The following is a 21,361-nucleotide window of genomic DNA, read 5'->3' as shown; positions in this document are numbered from 1 at the left end:
TACCAAATTGAGTATGGGATTTAAGATTGAAATATCTGAAATTAACGAGTTTAACAATAAGTATACTATGCCAGAAATAGGGCCTTCCTCCTTGGCCACAATACAGGCACTGCCTTTTAGGTGTCAAACCATTAATCCCAAATACTTCTTTAAATCCAATATCAATTAGTACCATTGGTCTAAGTTTAATTTCTGTTATGCAGGATCTATTGTATGCCAAGCACAGAGCATACTTTTAAACTCACGGGAGATTTTCTTTTAAAAATTGGCTTATGTTGATTAGAAAGAGAACAGAAAATATTTAGAAAAACATGTTTTTAAAACACACTGATATTTTTATTTAGAAGCTATTCGATGATTACAACTAAAAATTGTTTTCCCTTGTATAGGAAAAATCTTTCTTCCTCATTTGGAGAAGTTTTCAAGACTTATTCTAATACTATGATAAGGAGGAATCTCCTTTACATAACAAACAAACTTACTTTTATGACTCATAAAACAAATAAACTTACTTTTATGATTCATACAAAATAGTAAAATATATAATCACATCTAATCATTTTCATAGTCTGTACTAACATCAGAAGTGAGGTTCAGTTCTTCTATCATCTTTGTTTTTTCTTCTTTAGCTCTGTAGCACTTTATCTCCATCTGTTTATTATTTTGTTCAAGACCATCACATGAGCTATTAAAATTGTCTTTTACTTTCATAGTTGATGTTTTTTTTCTGTGAATTAATACAAACTAGCGTGTTTTCTATTGCACTGATAGAAAAACATGAATAGTCTTATAATACATTATTAATATTTTAACAATATAATTTTACACTCTTCCGTAATTTTTTACAGTAACACTTTTTTAAACCAGCAAGTCATTCTCCTGTAAAGATATAAAAAATACATAAAAATATAATACGATATAATGCATAATTTGACCGTAGATAAATTGGCATCTCAATTAAAACCCTCAAAAGCCTTATTGTCGAACGCGGGGGTTCAGTGTCACTGTTTCAGTTCCGCAGCGCGCACACACACTGAGCTGAAATGGGGAAGAAGAAGGATAAGAAGAGATTCGAAAGGGAAGCAGAAACCAACAGCCCAGCAGAAACCCAAACAGACCTCAGTCTTCTCAACGCCGCCGGCGATTCTCACCGTAAAAAGAAGCCAAAAACCAAACCGGAGAAAGAAACCAACGGTGAAACCAAAAAAGCCGACGATATCCCCACTGTCACCATAGCTATCGCTGGTTCCATCGTCGACAACGCTCAGTCTCTCGAGCTCGCCACTCGAGTAATGGAAAATACCTCTGTTTTTCTTCACTCTTTCTGCCCCCTGTTACAAATTTTCATTTAATTTCTCCTTTTTCTTTCAGTTGGCGAGTCAAATTGCTCGTGCTGCAACTATTTTTCGGATCGATGAGGTGTTTTTTTTGCCTAATTTCTTATTTGTTTAATGGTCTAATTATTGTTTTAGGCCATCTATTATGCTGAAATTTGGGATTAATTTATATAGTTTAATTTGGCATAATGTTATTATTTGGTGCTAACCGATTACATTATCAGTTGTTTCCGTTAAATTGATGATGTTGGGTTTTTTTTTTATTAAAAAAAAACATGTTCGGCCTGCAAGTTTATTATTAGTTGAACATGTTTGATTGAATGTCATCACTTTAATGACAACAACTATTATATTATGCCAGATTAAAGCAGAGATATTAAATCTCAAATTTTAGCATAATAGAGGGACTAATATCATAATTAGCCCTTATTTAGTCTTACATTGTAGTTGTGAGTTAATTATACCAAGTAATCAGTGGTTTGTATAAGCAGGTGGTGGTGTTTGATAATAAGAGTAGCTTGAGGAATAATGGTGCTTTTTCGATCCAAAATAATTCGAATGAAAATGATAGAGGGGCGGCTTTCCTTGTTAGGATCTTGCAGTATCTCGAGACGCCGCAATATCTTAGAAAAGCTCTTTTCGCTAAGCATAATTCCCTTAGATATGTGGTGAATATCGATTTCTTTTTAACAAGTTCACACAGTTTTGATGAAATTATTTTGCTGTTGTTGTTTTTCCTTTAATGGAAGTGAATTTGAAACTGATTTTTACATTTCTTTGCCTATTGTAGGGAATGTTGCCTCCACTTGATGCTCCCCATCATCTGCGTAAGCATGAGTGGGCTCCCTATCGGGAAGGTAAAGTTTGGCTGCTGCCTTTTGATCACTCGTTCATTTGGATATATTTAGATTGCAGTATCACATAAACTTAGCTCTTCTAGGATTTGTGATTGTTATAGGTTTCTTACTAGGTCTATAATTGTTAAAAGGTGAATTGTAGGAAGGATAGATGCGGACAGACAAATTGGTATGCCTTTTAAATGTAAGGAGCTCAGATGTAATTTGTATGGGGAATTGATTGGAAACTGAGGTTACAGGCTTTTATAAAGAAATGATAAGGTTAGGTTAGGTTCCAGATTGTTAGGAACTTGGGTGCAGTTTCTATGGGGAATCTTAGCAATCTGTTGCCTACTAGAAGGCGTGCTTGATCAATGGCGAGCCTGAATTGAATCTTTGGCTGACTTCATTTGTTGTGATAACTTTATAGGTGTCACACTTGAGGAAAAACCCACAAGCTCCGTGGGAACAGTGGTCGATGTAGGTTTAGATAAGGTATGTCTGTTCTTGTGCGAGTGTGACTCACTTTAACTTGCTGCCTGCATAATTTCTTTTCTTTTTAATCAAGCGGAAAATTTTAACCTTAATAGATGCAAGTGGTTGACTCTCTGTGTTGACAACTTAAGGTCTAGGGTTCCAGCCCTGGCAATGATAGCTATCAACTTATTTGACCACATACTGGTCCTTAATGGCTAAATTATCCTGGAAATCTTCTTGTTTGCCCCTTGAAGTTGTTAATAGCTTATGGTTGTTGTCTTTTTTCTTTCTTTCGTACTTTTGGCTCAAACTTCTTTTTGAGCATAGAAGTTATAAATGGAAAGAAATTAAATCTGTTGATGAACATTTAATTCTTAGTTGCTAATTTCATGCTGTTCAATTATTGGCATTGCCATAAATTTTTTATAGTATCAAGCACTAAAAGAATTTTCTTATAAAGCTGGCAATGGGAAGGATCATATTTGCGCTGAATTATTTTCTTGTACAGAGTTGTAGTTTCCTAATTTGCATTCAGAAAGCTCAAACATGACTTAAAACTTATATATATATTCTCTTGTTCAGATTAAACTTGTATACTAAGGAGTGTGATACTGATATATTACTTATGAACTGGTTTGGGCTATTTCATGGTTCTTTATGCAGAATGTTGTGGTTGATCAAGCACTCGGGCCTGGAAAAAGAGTTACCGTTGCAATGGGAACTAACCAAAACTTGGATTATGGTAATAAAATTGTTCTTATTCTATTTCATGTTTCATGTTTCATTGTCATGTAATTGTTTTTCTGAAATTAGCTGATTGCATTGAGTGTGAAAATTTAAACCTAACTATATGTATAAGTTTTAAGTTGATTTATTTTGCATTTAGTGGATGTTTAATAATGAAATAATGATTTCTTCCTTGATAATCAGTTTCTATGGTCCTAATCTGGAAAAAAATTCATTTTGAACTTAAGATGTATGACATGTATAAAATTTGTCTACAATCATATGTACAAGCACTGATACATATGAAAATATGTTTTAAGCTTATAAAGTTGTTTTTCTAGATTTACCTCGCCAGGTTGTCTCCCCTTCCAAGCCTAGGGAAGACACAGGTACATATTGGGGGTATAAAGTGCGGTATGCTTCCAATATCAGTTCAGTATTCTCCGATTGCCCATACAAGGTATTCGTGCTGTGATAATATAGTTTGAACTCACCGCCTATTCCTCTCTAATTGCCAAGCACTAACAGCAGGATGGCTTCTATAATATTGTTGCAGGGTGGATATGATCACTTGATTGGTACATCAGAGCATGGGATAGTTGTTAAATCATCACAGCTCAATTTACCTGCTTTTAGGTAACTTTTGTTCATATCAGGTCCTTTAAGTGGGACTTACTATTGGTTTATTACATGATTATAGAAAACCTATTACATTGCAAGATCCGAGCCCTACTAAGGCATCGAGCATGGAATGTTTGTACTAATTATATGATGATTAAAAAACACTAATTATTTGCTAACCTTACTCTTCAAAATGTTAAATAACATATAACAGCAGATGTGCTTTAATTATAATATTGCTTGAAATGAACATATTTTCTTCCTAATTGGCTTTCTAACGCTATAGTGGTTGCTTCCCCAACTTGGCCAACCTAATAATCAACCATTTAGAGAAGGCAAATTACCCTTTCGGTGATTAGTTTGCCAAATAGCCAGCAACCGGTAACATCAAAAGGCCATACATTTTTCTTAGCTCTTTGCATTGCTTTTGTGTTGTAATATCCACAAAATCTACTTCTTTCTTGGAACTTTATTCATACAAAATCTTCATTAGTATGCTGTCATGTGGAAATAAAATGGTTTCATGCCATGATACATCTTGACTTGATTGTATTATAATTTGGCAGGCATTTATTAATTGCTTTTGGTGGACTTTTGGGGTTGGAAAAGAGTGTAGAAGAAGATAATAAGTTAAAGGTATGATTGGAGGACGGTTAATCTCGGTTTTTTCTTTTCGATGTTGGTACCTTTTTAAGTTTCTTCAGATACAAGGAACTATCCTTTGATAAACATTAACATTTGCTTTTTTATATATTTAGATTACCAACTGTGACATTTAGAACTTTTTGGTTCACAATGAGCTGAATTTTGCAGTACATAGTTTTTCCTTGATATGGTGTTCTATATTTGCAGGGAAAAAATGTGCGCGATATATTTAACATGTATTTGAACACGTGTCCGCATCAAGGAAGTCGAACAATTCGGACCGAGGTACCATTGATTACCTTCTGTCTAATTTTTCATGTATTTTTTAGTTTATGCTGTGATAGTCAATGTTTGTGTTTTATATCTTCTGAAAACAGGAAGCACTCTTAATATCACTCCAATATTTCCAAGAACCGATAACTCGAGCAATGCAAGGACCTGTGAGCTGAAGATTATCTTGGGACTTTCAAAGACATCGAAACATTGAATTGTTTGTTTTATTGCATCGGCGGTGGGATCGAATCGAAGAATATTTCTTCTCGAGGCAGGCATGGCATTCTTCGGATTTTGAAGGCTAATAGTCTCAAGCATGCTCAAGCTCATGTTCTGAAATTCATGTCTGCAAAAATGTCTATGCCTATTTTTGTAAACATGTAACTGTGTATGTGTTCTTTTAAGAACTTTTTACTTTATTTATTTCAAAAATTTGTTTAAAATTTAGGGGCAAATATATATACTTTTCTTAAATCGAATTAGCCAATATATCATTTAAATGGTACGAGTTTTAGGTCCCATGTGTAAACATCTCAATTTAATGACTTAAATAAAATTATTTAATAATTCAATAATTATTTTATAATTTAGAAATTATTTGATAATAAAAATATATCTGAATCTAAACTAGAATAAACTTGAAGAAAACCTACCTGTAATAAAATTTAAACTAAAATAAAATTTATATTTTTTTACAAACAAATTCTTTTGTTGGCATTATAGATCAATTTATTATATTAGCTCTGTTAATAGTATTTTTATTTTGGTGAATTACAAGAAAATGATAAAACCTTAATAGCAATTAGCAAGGTGATTAGCGTGATTTGAACTCAAGTCATACTTAATACATGAACATCTTAACCATTAAATCAACATACAAGATTCTCTGTTAATTGTATTTTAAGAAAGAAATATGACAATTCATTTGTATTATAATTTTGCCATTGACCTAAAAAAGTTTTGGAAGCTTGTTGAAGCTACTCAACTTTAATTAAAAACAAACTATTACTACTACTACTAATACTTTTATTTAAGATTCGATTGAGTTAATAATACGAGTTCATTGAATATCAACTCAGAAAATTATTAAAATATATTTTTTATATAAAACAAGTTATATTATTATAATAGTGTTTTGATCCTTTTATATTTGTATATAAAATCAATACAAATTCAATCATAGTACGATTTGAACTCGTGATAGTAATACAATAAACTTTTAATATTTAACTTTACCATTCCAATAAAAATTAATTTGATTTTTATATAAAATTTTAATAAATATATTTATTATCATATAGTTTTTTCACTCATGGATGTACCACAATCTTTGATAGATAATCAATCCAAAGACAAAAGAGAGGGGTAAACAATGGCCTTGCCCCCTCTCCCGAAAATGAAAACTTTTTATTAATTCCTTTAATTTTAGAAAATTACAAATTAATATTTTTATTATTTTTTATCCTAAAATAATTTTCTAATTTCACCCTATATCAACCATAGGTTCCAATCCTCTATATCTAGGCCACATCATTATTTATTTTATCTTATATCATATCTTTTAAGCTTGTGACAAAAGCAAAGGGCAACAACTTATTAAAAGGGGGCAACAACTTAAGCTTTATTTGGTATATTTTAATCAAAATGTAAATTTAATTTTTGTGTTAAAGGTTGAATTTATTTTAACTTAAATTTTCAACTAAAATTATCAATTAAAGAAAAATTATCTTTACTTATAAATCTTTTATTCAACTTGAGACGTCACTAAAATCTTGGTTGTGTTAATAAAATTAAAATTATAAAAATTTGAACGCTTAAATTCGAGTCACATTATATGAAAAAATTACATGAGGATTAATTAATTAAGTTATTTAATAATGAATAAAAAAAACCCATGTCTCACATGGAGATCCTATTTGCGGAATTTCTTTTTATTCTCTTGTCCTAATGCCAAGGGTAATATATTATGAGGCATAAGAGCTTTGGGTTCAATCTCAAGCAATCCCATCCCCTACCCCTAATTATCAATATATATATGTATATATATATATATGTATATATATAAGATAGCATCTCCCTCAATATATGTGTATATATAAGTGTGTGCGCGTGTGACCGTGAGTTTTGATACAAGCTACCAATGGAAAGGAAATCTGTTGATACGAGATATAAATGGGAGGAAACAGTGGTGGAAGTGTAGGTTCACCTAGGTGAGGCGGACAGTCAGTATGGGTTGACCAGGTATAAGTTCCATTATAAGTTAGTTGTTGTCATGGTGTCTACTATGTGGTCCTTGCCAACATCGTAGGTTTTTTTGTTCTTAAGATTGTACGATACAGTTAAGCTTAGATGGTTCCAGTGAGGGATGCACCATATAAGGTGAATTGTGAATCATCTGCAGATTAATTCGCTGAGGGTCATATAGTCTGGCACATATCTGATTCTATTGGGATATAACAGTATATATGTATATATATATAATATAGCATCTAGATTCGGAACAAAATTAAAATATAAATTACCTAATTAGAAATTAGTTTTATAATTTATGGCAATCGATGGGCAATTAAACTACAAAACAGAATATATAATCAATTTATTTTGCATGAGATTAAATAAATAAACTACGACTTGGGTCGATAAATTAGGAGTAATTATATAAAGTTCCCTTTAAATAATAAATATTCTGAGTCGTACCCATAAACAAAATTAATTCGGTAATTTAACATGATAAACATAAAAACTTAACACACATAGCTTAAGAGGAAATTTATTAAAGTTTTGTTGAGTTGAATGGTAAGAAATATAATATCTTTTAAATAAAATTTTCGATTCGAGTTTTGTAAATTCAGAAAACAAATAAATTTTGCCCTATTTAAAAATTTAATTTAATTCAAATTTCAAACTTTATCAAAACTCAATATGATTCCAACACCGAAAAATCTCAAAGAAATAAATATATATTACTTTAATATTCACGTGAGTTTATGCTAATTGCTAACACAATTTTGACCAATTTGTCTATAGATTTTGCGGACAAAATTCAGATACTAATTCCGTATTATGTATTGGCATTCGTGGAGAACCATGTGTTAGAATAGTATCGTTTTGAACATTCTAAATTATAATTTTATAATTTTATAATACCAAATTTATTATATATTTTTATATACCATATTAATAAATAATAAAAAGTTAAAAAAATATAAATTTTATAAAGTATATTTGAATTGTTATGTGAACTACTATATTAAAAATTTAACAGTTTAACCGATATTTTTGTTAAAAAGCTTTTCAACTCTTCCGATCAAATTTTAATAATTTTAAAAAGTTCTAGATCAAATTAAGCTAAAATAAAAATAATGATTAAATTGATAAAAGATGTAAAAGTTCACATTTTGCTTGTTTTTTTTATCAACTGTCAGCATGATTTAAACTGAATTGCACTTGGATTAATTAAAAACTTTAATCTAGAATTATACCGATATAAATACTGAGATCGGGGCTTCGAAATCTCAAGGCTTGAACGTAGCCTTTTATAGCTTTTGGAGAAGCTTTCGTGAAATCTAAAGAGAATATCATGAGAAGGACGAAGGAGGGAAACAAGCCAGTGCTATCGATTGGCTGCTCGCTGCCAACATCCACTTTGAACGGCGCCAAATTCGACGGAAGAGATGGTGGCGTCGCATCGTAAAAGAAAGGGAAAAGGCAATTTTTTGTTTTCTAAAAAGTATAATAGAAATTTAGGTTATAACATTTATTAATGTTTTCATTAATTTGCCTTTCAAAATATATTTCTTTTATTTTAAATGAATTTTGAACTCAAAAAAGTAAAAAGGGAATTTTTCTAATAAGTCACTCGCCAATTCAAAATTTTGTGTGGTCCACATCACCAAGTGTCACTTCATTACAGGTCCACATGTTAAAACACGTCTTGGATGAAGTACCAAAATGAGAAAACAAAAATATATGTGCCAACATTGAAAGATTTGATAAAGTACAGGAGTAATTTCTGCCATTATCCCTAAAAACTATTATAAAAGAACCCTTTAAATACCTAAATGTAACCAAAAAAAAGAAAAAACCGAAATAATGAATTAAGCCAAATTATATTTGCCTATTATGAATTTGGTTAAATTTAAATGTTAGTATTTAGTACACGACAATAAACTTTTAACTCTACAAGTAAAATTAAAAATTGTCTCATTTCTTTTATACATTTATCCTATATGACACTTGTCGTCACCTCATCCCGCCTTACTTGTGGAGTTAAATATATAAAGAATGAAAATTTTAAAAGTTTTAAAAAATAAATATATAAAATAAATGTAACATAGTAACTTTTTAACTCGGAGTTAAAAAACTAGACTCTAACCCGTTTTAGAAAAGTGTATTTCAATTTTTTTGTGAATTAGGAAAAATAAATATTGGGTGGATTTATCTCATTGGGATCCAACCCTAAAATTGGTGCCCAAAAAAGTAGAAGAAAACAACTAGCCAATCATTAGCATATACAAATGCAAAAATACATCAATTTTCTTTCATTTTATAACATTTTAATAAATATGATGATACAAAATTTCAGACCGTGAGACTCATGGGTAAATTTAGGTAGAAAAAGAAAGAACATGATATGAGGGACACAAATGGTAGAACCAAAAAAGAATAGAAGAATGAAGCAGGTTAATGATCTTTTACCTTTGATTTTGAACCAAAAGACCATTCAGAAGTGGCCGTTCTGCATCTGCACCATTCTCTTCCAACAATCTTGTCTTATGTCGCTGACCTCTGCCACAACCACATACATATATAAATACACATACATACATATATAGATAGATAAATTCAAGAAAAATCCTTTTCCAACTTAGAATCCCTCTATATGGGTCACTGAATGTCATGATGGCAGAAATTAAATCACTAAACAGAAGTAAAGCAGCATAGAGACCTTACACTAGTTGATTGGAGCTCCATTGTAGCTGAATCCTCAGATTCCTGCAATGGGGTAAGATTAAAGTTCAATTATTGCAGTCCCCAGTAATCTTATCAAAAAATTGATGCAGCACGAAATACCTCCTCGATCAGCAGATCCTTTCTAGTGATTACACCAATCACTCGAGATGCACGAGGAACAACAAATATGTGTCTCAATCCTAGTTGGCGGAAAAGATTGTATACCTATACCGTCACAAACATTGAACACTTTATAAGATACAAGATGTGTATACTATAGCAAACAAACACAATAATCTGAGTTAAAAATGAAAAACTCACCTTGGTTAAAGACATATCTTCGGGTACTACATACGGTGAAGGATTCAGAAATGGTGCAAGATCTATGTACATTTCTAAATCCTCTGAACTAAGATAAATATCATCTATTGATATTCCTTTACTCGAAACAGGTTTAGCAAATTCACTGAAATTATGCCTGTAAATAATGGGACCCATTTAGTCTTAAGCTTAACTGAACAACAAGCCAGAAGGACAGTAAAAAATCTCAAATCCAGCAAATTCTGACTCACCTAATTGCTCCGGATCCACTTCTGGAATGAGAAGGTAAAGGACTATGCTGGAAACCAATCTTGGATTGAAGAAGTACCAGTAGGTGACTGCATTACAAAACAAATGCAGCAGTTAGTTCTTTTGAGTATCCGTCAGCTCTACAAAATGAAGAAAAGTGAAAATAAATTATTTTGTTGTACCTTCGAAGCATGAGTCCAATAACAAGAGGTTCTCCATCTCTCGTGTGATCAACCACCTAGGTAGGGTGAAATTAAATAAATTTCAAAATTTGCTGATTTTGATTTAGAGAAACAAGCATATGAAAGTTATGCTCACAGGAAAGCCGTTATGTTTATTGCTCCGCAAAATGGAAACAGCATCTGCAACCTTTACAACCCGAGGAAGCGAAAGAACCTATAGAAATACAAGCTGCTTAGGGATCAAATCATAGGAGCCACATCAAAGTTGTACTTTGTTTTAAGAACATAGTTGTTCATATAACACTTGGATCATATCTACATTTGAGATGATTTTTGTGCCAAACACCGCAAAAGAGTTCATCTTCGCCAGTGAAAGAATTTAAAAGAATCGATCAACTAACCTTCTGGTTCCCACAGGCTTCCCTGGCAGTCATTTTCCGCATCACATACTTGGGTCTTGATTCCAGCAACGGAATGCCCCTCAATCGTGTTTGTTCATCATATAAACCTTCATTGAAAACATCACCAACAGCCTGGGAGGGAAAATGAGAGAGGACTTATCAAATCACGTTAAGCAAGAATCAGACAAAGTAAACATTATTCAAATAAATACCTTAGATATGAGAAGAACAAGCATAATAAGAGGTAAAAGTTTCAAGTTATTTGTGATTTCGACCATTATGACACACAGAGATACTGTCATACGCATAGAACCCCCAAGAAATGAAGCAGCTCCTAAAAGCGCATATCTGCAAGTCCACCAAGTTACGGAGCACTTTAGCATTGAAATTCCGAGATATTTAACAAGAAAGGTGAGACTCTTAGGACTCATTAACAAAAGGTAGAAAGGCAATTACAAAACACCATACAATCAAGAGTGTTCATTTTGGATCTAAATTGACTAATAACAGTCTTTTGACTTCTGCTTTATTTCTTCAGCTGTTTATGACTAATGTAATTAATTTTTTTCATAGTGCTCATGGATCATTATTGCTTACTTTGGAGGAGACACTTGGACCCAACTTCAAATTTTCGCAATTTCAAATTCCAGACAACTAAACCAAACAATTTACTTACGTTCCCTCGTCAATGTTGAGCTTCTTGTAATGGTTAACAGTGAAAATACCAACAAGACGGCCGTATGTTGATCCTATCATTATTCCAGGAACAAATTGACCAGCTGGAACAGCAGTACCAAATGTCACTACTGCTAAGGTATAAAACATAACCTGAAATAAATCATTTGGAAAAAAAAAAGAAAAAGAAAAAAAAAGACCACAAATGATTTCAGTGTTAGAAAAATATTGGCCGCTGTATACTTGTAAGGAAGAGGGTATTAACGTGAATTATCAGTATGCTTGTAAGGAAGTCAACAAGTTTACAGAGCACTACCAAAAATGTCAACAAGCTTTTAGCACTGAACTCATGAATTGTTTTTGCACTAAACAAATTCCTGATGGCATCATCCTGTGAAAAACGTAAAACCTGTTAAAATAGAAACTACAATGCAACTAGATTTCAATGGAAAGGACGAATCTCAAAAGATTAGAGACCTGAGTATTGAAGAAAATAGTTGCAAGATCATTGTATTCCTTGTCCTTACCGCAGTAGAACTGCAGATCAAATTAAATCAAATTGAGGAAAAATAAATGCTTCCAGAAGACAGAAATAAGAACAAAGAGCGCAGCCCTAAGTTAGAAAATAGAAAGTTGAGCTAAATCTTCAACAAAAACCTGACAACAAAGTTGCTTAAGGTTCAAAAGAACAAGAAAGGAAATTTAAGGCATAGCTGGGTGCAGTTCCTGTACTCTAGCATTCAGTAAACACAGTCAGGTTTGAATTATTCTCTAAGTAGTATATTTTATCTGATAAATTAGCAAAGAAAAACCAGAATAATTATAGCCATATAGATTTAAACTAGTCAGAAAAAGCATTTACCAAAGGGAAGCTGCATTGTGACTCGAAAAGGTAAGAAAAAATATTGCACACCATTCACATCAAGCTAATATAAACAGTATGTAACTTATATGAGCATATCTTACATTCACATAATTCCCATCCACTCCAGGAGCCCTTGGACATTCAATTTCAGAGCCAGGATCTGAGTCAGGGCATGGACTGCAGTTTCTTAGTAGCGGTAGTCCAAAAGATATAACAGACGTTAAAACAGAGATAAGGCAAGCTTCATATATCTGCAATGTTTTTTTTTCGGACAACCAGTGGGGGGAAGCGGTAGTTAAAAACATTACATATACTCATTGAGAACCCAAGCAGTTTCTACAGTTACTTGAATTCCTCACCTTAACTCGATTCCCTTTCTTGTGCAAATAATTACGTCGCCAGCGAGTTACATAAATAGTAAGTTGGTTAAACAAAGCTCCTGGGCTCAATAGAAAAATAAATAAATATTAATAGAAGATATTTAACAAACTAAGAAACTAAGATCAAGATCATCAGAACAGATGTGAAATGCAATTCAAAAGCTCTACCTAGTAGACCCCCAATGATTCCAATAACTGCCATTGGCAATAATTCCTCAAAAGAATAGTCCTCTTGACCACTACAAAGGATGAAAGAAAGAGAAAAAAGAAAAAGTTTTCAAGCAGTAAGTCTAAAGCCAAGCAAAAGGTTAGAGCAGTTAACATACAAGAGCTTAAGGAAGATCCTAACTCTGATATATCCCATATAATAAAGCCACCACCACCAAAATGTCCACAGTTTCCACTTTTACACCATCCCATAGCAACACGCACCACAACAGCCACAACCGCAGAAGTGAAAAAGACACGCCACATTAGTTGACTCCTCCACCTTCAAAAGCAAAGTTCAGAAAATATGAAGGTTAGAGTTGAATGCAGCTATATCCATAGGTACAAAACATATATCCATACAGATCTATATCTGCACTTCCACATGAATGGCAAAAAATTATAATTGTGTAACAGAAGATACAGATGGGAATACGAGAAAATTAATTAGAACAATTTAGTCCATACATAAACATGCTTGTGCATATATGTAAACAGCAAGTAAGAATAGAAGTTCATTACCAAGATGTAACCTCCTCCAATGCAAATAATACACCCCCAACTGGAGCTCTAAAAGCAGCAGCAACTCCAGCTGCACAGCCACAGGTCACCTTTTCAAGACATTACATAAATTCGAAAAAATTAGAAAATTTAGAGGTATATTACCACCATTATTGAAAAAAATGATAGACCATAATCAAATATATAAGTTCCAATTAAAGCAACCAAAACCAGCCGGAATAGCAAAATAAATAGTGAAACACATTACAAAAATATGATGATTTGGAAGTCAGGAAGTAAACTGTACCCTAGGAGGATTCACTTTTAACAGTTATACAGGAAACAAGAGAAAATCCAGAAAGGCATTCTCCTATATAGTATGTCCAGAAATATCAATCAATTAGTTGCTCTTATACTCACAAGATCACGGCGATCCCGATCGCTCTTGAAGAATTGAAGCCACCTGGAACTTAGATGGTATTTTGTGGATCCACCCTGAGTCAACACAGAACATGAAAAGAAAATTTAGCATGCATTGCAAGTTCTGAAGATATGCCAGACAACAAGAAGAATATTCAAGTTTGAAGGAAGAAGAACATTGATACAGTGTTAAAATACACTAATATAGCATTCCAAGACTGAAACCAACAAATGGTTGTAAGGCAAAATCAACCCTCCTCTCTTCAAGGTAAGGGCAAGGGGGAGAAAAGAGTGGGGGAGGGGGGCAAGGGGCAACAAGAAGAACAGCATGTAAAGATCAGTAATTAAGTCACTTCTTAACTATAAAATTGTGAAATTTCAGAGAAAACTAAGCTGAAATTATACCGACATAAGCATAATTCTACAGCTAAGTCTACAACTAAGTGCTTACTTGTCCAAGTAAAGAAGCAATACAAGCACCAGTATGGACAAGAGGTCCCTCTTTGCCCAGAGCTAAACCACCTCCAACTGAACCAATACTTCCAAATATCTGTAAATTACAATGAGAAGAAGGTAAGTGTAATAGATATAGAGAGGGATATTAAAAGGTGTGGACTGTGGATGTGGGTTGATAAACCTTGAAACCACAATTTGAATTCATAAGATTTTTAAAATCTTACTTCTCAAGTGTTCCTATTAAAAGCACCTGTGAACTATGATGTAACAACTAATTCATAGCTAATCTCAGTTGCAACATGATGTGGGCAAAATTATCATACCTTTCCAATCAAAGTTCTGAAAAGAAGGATACCGGGAATATCAATTCCTGAGGGTTGGGATAAGAATCGGACTGTCAGCCTATTCAAAACTTAGGGATGGCTCAGTAATGAGTATAGGAACAAAACAGATAAAGAAAAAACATAAACTTACCATTCAAATAACCCTTGATTTCAGGAATACCAGACCCTGCTGCTGCCGGAGCAAAGTGGGTGATGATATATACAGAAGAAAAGACTAAAGCTAAGTTGATTAAGATGTACATTAAAAAACCAGCCAGATATGACTTTTGTATTATGTTAAAAGTCAATGCAAACTTCCATCCAGCAAAGTTCTCAACAGAAATATTGATAAATACAGCAGCTAACCCAGTTCCTGAAAGCAATCAAGAGAAAATATGTTATCCACACTACCAAATACCAGATTACAAAAATGATATAAGAATTCACTATCAATAATAAAAAGAATCACTTAAAGCAGTGCAACAGACAAGTTCCTAATTTAGCAGGGCAAATAATGGATCATCTAATCTTTATTAACCTAACAATTATCCAATTTCAGATTAGTATATCACCTTTCAGACTAAATGATTCCATTTGTCATAGAATCTTAGCAACCAATATGGTTCTGGCGTTTTTATTCTTTCTAAGATTAAGCTAGCAGTAGTTTAAAAAATTCAGTAAATAAATAAAACTAAAATAACAAAAATAACTGAATTATCTTTTTTCCCCCTTAAAAACTAAAATAACTAAGCGGAATCGGAATCAAGAAACAAATAACTTACCGATGCCGATGAGCAAAGCGAAGAACCACTTAACGGCCACGTTATATCCAACAAAAAACTTTCCTCTTTGAGCCTAAATTAAATTAAAATAAATACATATTTTCAATAACATAAAACATAAAAATCAGCTGTATTTTTCATATTCTTTTACGAATTTTTTTTAAAAAAGTAGTACCTGTTCTTCTCGATAGGCGTAATTTTCAATAACTTCGTAATCAAGGCTCTCGACGCCGTTCCTATTGCTTGAAGTACTCAATAATCCGACTCCGTCAAGCTCACCGTCTTCTGAATGTGGAAGCCGGGACCAAGCAAGCCTCGCCATATCCATTCCATTTTCAAAATGATTCGATAACATGATCGATCGATTTCGCGAAAATCGATCGATCTCTTGAACAGATCCTTAGAAAACCCTAACCTAAGCTTCGACGAGATCAATCCACAATTACAAAGCTCTTACGTACCTTCCAAATATTTTACGGATCAAAAAACTCTTGGAAATTCAAAGGGAGATTCTGCTGCAGAAATGTAAATTACTTTCTCTCTTCTCTTCTCTTTTTATTTTTATTTTTATTTATTTATTTGAGTTCGTGAGCATGACTGTCGTTCTGTTTTTCCTTTTTATTTGTAGGGTGAAAGCAATATTTCCACAAAGGTTACAACATAAGTACCTGTACTCTTTGAAATTTCGAAATTTAGTCCTCATACTTTTTATTTTTATGAATTTAGCCTTCTATTTTTCATATTTCAAAATTCAAATCCGAAGGTCAATTTTTTAGTTACAATGCTATTAAACCAAGTAAGTTTTTTTTTATTTCAAAATGTCACACCAATAAATTTAGCAATAAAAAGTAATAGTTTTAACAATTGGACCTACATTTTAAAATCTGAAAAGTAAAGGAATTAAATTTTTAAAATAAAAGTACAAAGACTAAATTTTAAAATTGTAAATAGTACAGGAACCTATAGCATACTTTAACCTTCCACAAATTTAGTAAGTTTTCTCAAAATAACATCTCTTTTTAATTTGGTCTTTAAGTTTTGGTTAAAAATGTTGGGGGTGTGATATGTTCAGCTTGTGTCATAACAGTGTCACGTTATCGTGCGTTACTAGAATCTAAGTTTAGGAGCTAAATTAAAAAAATTCATGTTCAATGACTAAAATGAAAAATTTTGTCAAGTTTTGAGATTAATATGAAAGAAAATTCAAGGTCTAAGGTGGAAGTTCTTTCCAAGCTTTAGGTAATAAATGTTGTTTTATCTCTTCTTTCTTTTATATAAAGGTTAAAATATGCTCTAAGTCTCGTTATTCTTCTTGCCTTTGGAATTTAATCTTTCTATTTTTAATTTATGAAATTTAGTCCTTCTAGTCCTTTTTTTGTACATTTAAAAAGTAAGTCCAATTATTAACACCGTCAAAATTCTTCTATTAAATTCAAATTTATTACGTCATTTTTGTCATATGGCTACCAAAAAGATTTTAAAATTTCCATACTAACAAATTTAATAGAAAATTTTAAAAGTGCTGAAATTGAACTTGAATTGTAAAATCTAAAAATTTGAGGGACTAAATGCTAAAAAGTAAAAATAAAAGTTTAAATTTCAAATGAAGGAAGAATACAAGGACTTAAAATAAAACGTGACGCTAGTTTCTATATTTTAGAAAATTTAATATTTAATCTTATCCTTCAAAACTTAAAACTAAAAGTTAAAATATGCTTAAATTGCATACAACTTTTATATATTTGAAATTTAATTCAACTATTTTTATTTTCAAAATTTCGCCTCTCTACTTTTTAAAAATTATTTATTAAATTAAATATTTTATTAAATTCGATGATGAGATATTTTAAATTAGAGAATATTAAATATGCGTGAACGTATAATAATAGATTAAATTAGTCATATATGTCTTTTTTTGTTAATTGGTTAAATAGACTATTTTTAAAAAATTAAGAAAATAAATCAATTTTAGAGAGAATGTGAAAAATTTCGACGCAATTTTTACACTATCTAAAATTGACATATTTCTCAAATATTCAGAAATAACATATTTGACCAATTAAAGAAAAAATGACATGTATGACTAATTTAGCCATAATAGTGATTGAATAATTATCTTATATATAGGTGGTGAAAAGTTTTAATTTCACATCCGAGTGTAAAATTTTATTATATATCATTAAATTATATTTAAAAAATTTAAAATATATAAGGCACTATGCTAAAATCTCAACCTCTTTGTGAAATAAAAGAATTTCACCGCTTGTATACCAAATAAAAAAAATTAATAATTATTCAAATTGATTTTTGTTTTTAAAAGGCATAATTGAAAAATTCACCCTCAGCATTTGAGATCTTTTAAACTTCGACCATTATTTTTTTTTTTTGGGTTTAAATCTCACAAAATTGCAAAAAAGAAAATATTGAGAATTTTTTTAAAAAATAATTTAAAAATCTTCATTTCGTAGTTCATTTTCTTTATTAGATTTCCCCCTCTTTCGAATTCTTCTTCTCTCTCAACTACATGTTCCCTACACTCATGCCTTCTCCCTCGATCTCAATACCCTTCAATCATTACCCCAGCACACTAACCAACATACACCAAGCCACCATTGTCACCACCCTAAATCGAGACCACCTCGGCCAACCCTATCTCTTTCTTGCTCCATCGATCACCATCGCCAACTCATAAACCACTAACATCCCCATGCCTAACAAATCTCATCTAAAGCTAACAAACGACAATAAACATCATCAGCCAATAACCAATCAAACAATTCTTTTAAAAGAAAATACCCTCTTTCGAAGACCTTTTTTCAATCAAAGTTTGATTCGTGGAGATCCGGTCACTTTCTTGACGATCTAGAGGGTGAAGCTCAAGTTTGTGACACGGTGGAGCTCTGAGATCGAAAAGAGAATAGTTCGGGACTAAAGGTTCAATTCTGAACAAATCGTGTTGAATTCTGAAAGATATAAACCGTGTAAATTATCGAGAGGAAGAAGAAAAAAAAAGAAGAAACGAAAGGAGAGAGAGGGAGTAAGAGAGAAAGAAGACACTGGCACCGACGAACGACGCCGACCGTGTAAACAGAGCACGGCATACGATGGCATGGCTTGAAAGAATGTCGCTAGGGTTTTTGTGGAGAAGAAAAAGAAAGAAGAAGAAAGCGGAAAAAAAGACAAGAAAATAAAGTAAAGAAAAAAAGGAAAGGGAAAGAAAGTATAATGGGAAAGACAAAGAAGAAAAAAGAAATAAATTTTTGTACTTTTTTAACATTTTTTATTTTTATAAAATGCGATATTAAAGATGATGTATCATATCATATCACCAAATTCATCAACTATGTGTCGTGCCTTGTTAATTGACAGTTTCCATTAATTTTGACTTTATTTAAAAAATTTTGCAATGTTGTGGGTGAGATTAAAAAAAAAGAGTTAAGGAATGAAGTGAAAAAGCCCCAAATGTTGAGGGTGAATTTTCATTTGACATGTTTGCTTATAAATTTTAAATTTTTAGCTATTTTCTGAGACATTAATATGATTTTTTAAAAAAAATTGTAATTAACGATATTAATATATATTTATAGATAATTAATTAAAATATACTAGCATAATTTTATGTGTTTCAATATGATTTTAAATTTGTATTTTAAATGCAACCAACAATGACATTTTAAACTAATTTACAAAATTACAAATTAATTAAACATATCAAAATAACATCATTGTTGGAATCCTATAATTAAGGATAGAAATCTTACCTTATTACTATTAGTTCTCTTGTAAATAGAAACTAATCTCGATTCTCGATTCTTAGGAAATTAGGATATCAATTCTTGATTCTTAGGAATTAGGATTTATTTCCTTTAAAATGATTATTTCTCTCTTTATAAATCAGTAAACTAAAGCGGTAGAAATTGAACTGAATTTTTCCTCCGAGTTTTTTCATGGCATCGAGCTTTAGGATTCATTTGATCCTAATTTTTTCTCTAATTTCCTTCCTAAAAATTCCTTGGTTTAGTCCTCCAATGGGTGATATCAATGAAAATTTCTCAACCGAGACATCACAAATAACTCGAATATCAATCGGGAATCACTCAAGGTGAAATTAATTCATCCACTATCGCGATGATGTTCTTGATGTTCGCTAACCAAAACACGACTTGAGACTCTCCATAAGATACTTGGTACTCCCACTACTCATGGATCTCTAGCCACTCAAGGTCTTGCGCCTCAACATTGCTTTTGAATCTAATAATCAATCTCCTTGGATACTCGATTCAGCGCCTCGATCACATGACGGTGACTCCATGTTGTTTCACACCTACACTCTTTGTCATAACAAATCCGAATCCGCATAACCGACGGTTCTTACTCACCGAGGTGGAATAGGAGAAGTACAAATGATGAGAGTTTTCTCTCGATAAAGTCCTACATGTCCCAAACTTGTCCTGTAATTTACTTTCAATTAGTAAACTTACTAAGGATGAAAATGTTCTTGTTGAATTTTACGCAATTGGTTGTGTGATACAGAATGTAAATCGGGAGGATGATTGGCATGCTAAAGTTGATGATGGATGTATATTTGGAATAAAAACAAGACACAAGGGGATTGGCTCTATCCACTTCAAAAGAGGACACTATTATGTTATGGCACCGTAGGTTAGGACATCAAACTTTGTGTATTTGAAAAACATCTTCCATTGTTATTTCAAATAAAAGTATTAGTTCCTTGAAGTGTGAAATTTGCCAATTATCTAAACATACCCGTGTGCCATACCCATTAAAACCACATATTCAGTCCCAACCTTTTTCGTTAATCCATAGTGACCTATGGGGAGCTAGCCGAGTGAAAAATATTACAGAGGCTAGATGGTTTATAACATTCATTGATGATCATACTAGGGTCTGTTGGATCTATCTACTCAAAGAAAAATCTGAAACACCCAAAGTATTCCAAAATTTTCACTCAATGGTTCGAACCCAATTCAACTCTACCATACATACCCTCCGTACTGACAATGGGAGAGAATACTTCAACTTTGTCTTAAGTCCATACCTTTCTGACTAATGTATTATACACCAAAGCTCTTGTCCTGACACTCCTCAACAAAACGGGATCTCTGAGAGAAAAATCATCTCCTTGCTGTGGCTCGAGCCATAATGTTCACTATGAATGTTCCAAAATACTTGTGGAGAGAAGCTGTCCTCACTGCCTGTTATCTCATAAACCGAATGCCATCAAAGATCCTCAATTTCCAAACACCTCTAAATACTCTTTTAAAGGCCTTCCCTCTATTTTATGTTCCTAATCTTCCAGCCAAAATATTCGGCTGTAAAGCTTTTGTCCATAACCATCAACCAAATCAATCCAAACTTGATCCAGCCCACACCTACATCCTCATTGGATATTCCCCTACACAAAAAGGCTATAAGTGTTACTCACCAACATTGCGCCGAATGTTTGTCTCTCGGGATGTTACCTTCTTTGAAAATGAACCATACTTTGCAGCATCTCATCTTCAGGGGGAGATTTTTAATGAAGATGAGACCTTTAATACTCTCCTCATTATACCTCCTGGTCCTACTACTACTATCACAAACAAACCTATCCCAGATTTAGTTGTTGTTTCCCCTGTGCAGCAAGAATTTAACACCATCCTTGTAATGACCCAAATTTAAGGTTATCGAAACAGTGGTTTCGGGACCACAAATTCGATGAGGAAAATTT

At 32.3% G+C, this 21,361-nt stretch overlaps 2 protein-coding genes across 3 annotated transcripts; one reads left to right on the top strand and one right to left on the bottom strand.

Moving 5' to 3' along the window:
* The first annotated feature begins 949 nt into the window (after positions 1-949).
* Positions 950-5,423, top strand: LOC105774624 (uncharacterized). Its single transcript, XM_052629310.1, has 11 exons — positions 950-1,289; positions 1,372-1,419; positions 1,829-2,005; positions 2,128-2,194; positions 2,604-2,668; positions 3,314-3,392; positions 3,718-3,836; positions 3,933-4,012; positions 4,564-4,633; positions 4,850-4,927; positions 5,020-5,423. Exons 1-11 carry the CDS (start codon positions 1,044-1,046, stop codon positions 5,089-5,091), a joined length of 1,101 nt encoding a protein of 366 aa, XP_052485270.1. The 5' UTR covers positions 950-1,043; the 3' UTR covers positions 5,092-5,423.
* Positions 5,424-9,441: 4,018 nt separating this feature from the next.
* Positions 9,442-16,225, bottom strand: LOC105774604 (chloride channel protein CLC-d). Of its 2 annotated transcripts, none has more exons than XM_012597152.2 (23): positions 15,806-16,225; positions 15,631-15,703; positions 15,000-15,221; positions 14,849-14,895; positions 14,521-14,619; positions 14,070-14,144; positions 13,671-13,759; positions 13,291-13,431; positions 13,110-13,180; positions 12,921-13,000; positions 12,663-12,812; positions 12,174-12,233; positions 12,013-12,087; positions 11,698-11,849; positions 11,234-11,369; positions 11,022-11,153; positions 10,757-10,834; positions 10,621-10,676; positions 10,441-10,527; positions 10,190-10,346; positions 9,989-10,093; positions 9,864-9,910; positions 9,442-9,703 (listed from the first exon to the last, which is right to left on the bottom strand). In XM_012597152.2, the coding sequence occupies exons 1-23, from the start codon at positions 15,983-15,985 to the stop codon at positions 9,610-9,612; spliced, it is 2,406 nt and encodes an 801-aa protein (XP_012452606.2). In that variant the 5' UTR covers positions 15,986-16,225; the 3' UTR covers positions 9,442-9,609. The 2 variants fall into 2 exon arrangements, with proteins under 2 accessions (XP_012452606.2, XP_012452621.1); XM_012597167.2 differs by having other exon boundaries at positions 9,869-9,910.
* Between the last annotated feature and the right edge of the window lie 5,136 nt (positions 16,226-21,361).

This window comes from Gossypium raimondii, chromosome 1, assembly GCF_025698545.1.
Source record: "Gossypium raimondii isolate GPD5lz chromosome 1, ASM2569854v1, whole genome shotgun sequence".
Classification (NCBI taxonomy): Eukaryota; Viridiplantae; Streptophyta; class Magnoliopsida; order Malvales; family Malvaceae; genus Gossypium; species Gossypium raimondii.
Note: the sequence above shows the minus strand (reverse complement) of the source record. Positions and strands in the feature narration are given on the sequence as shown.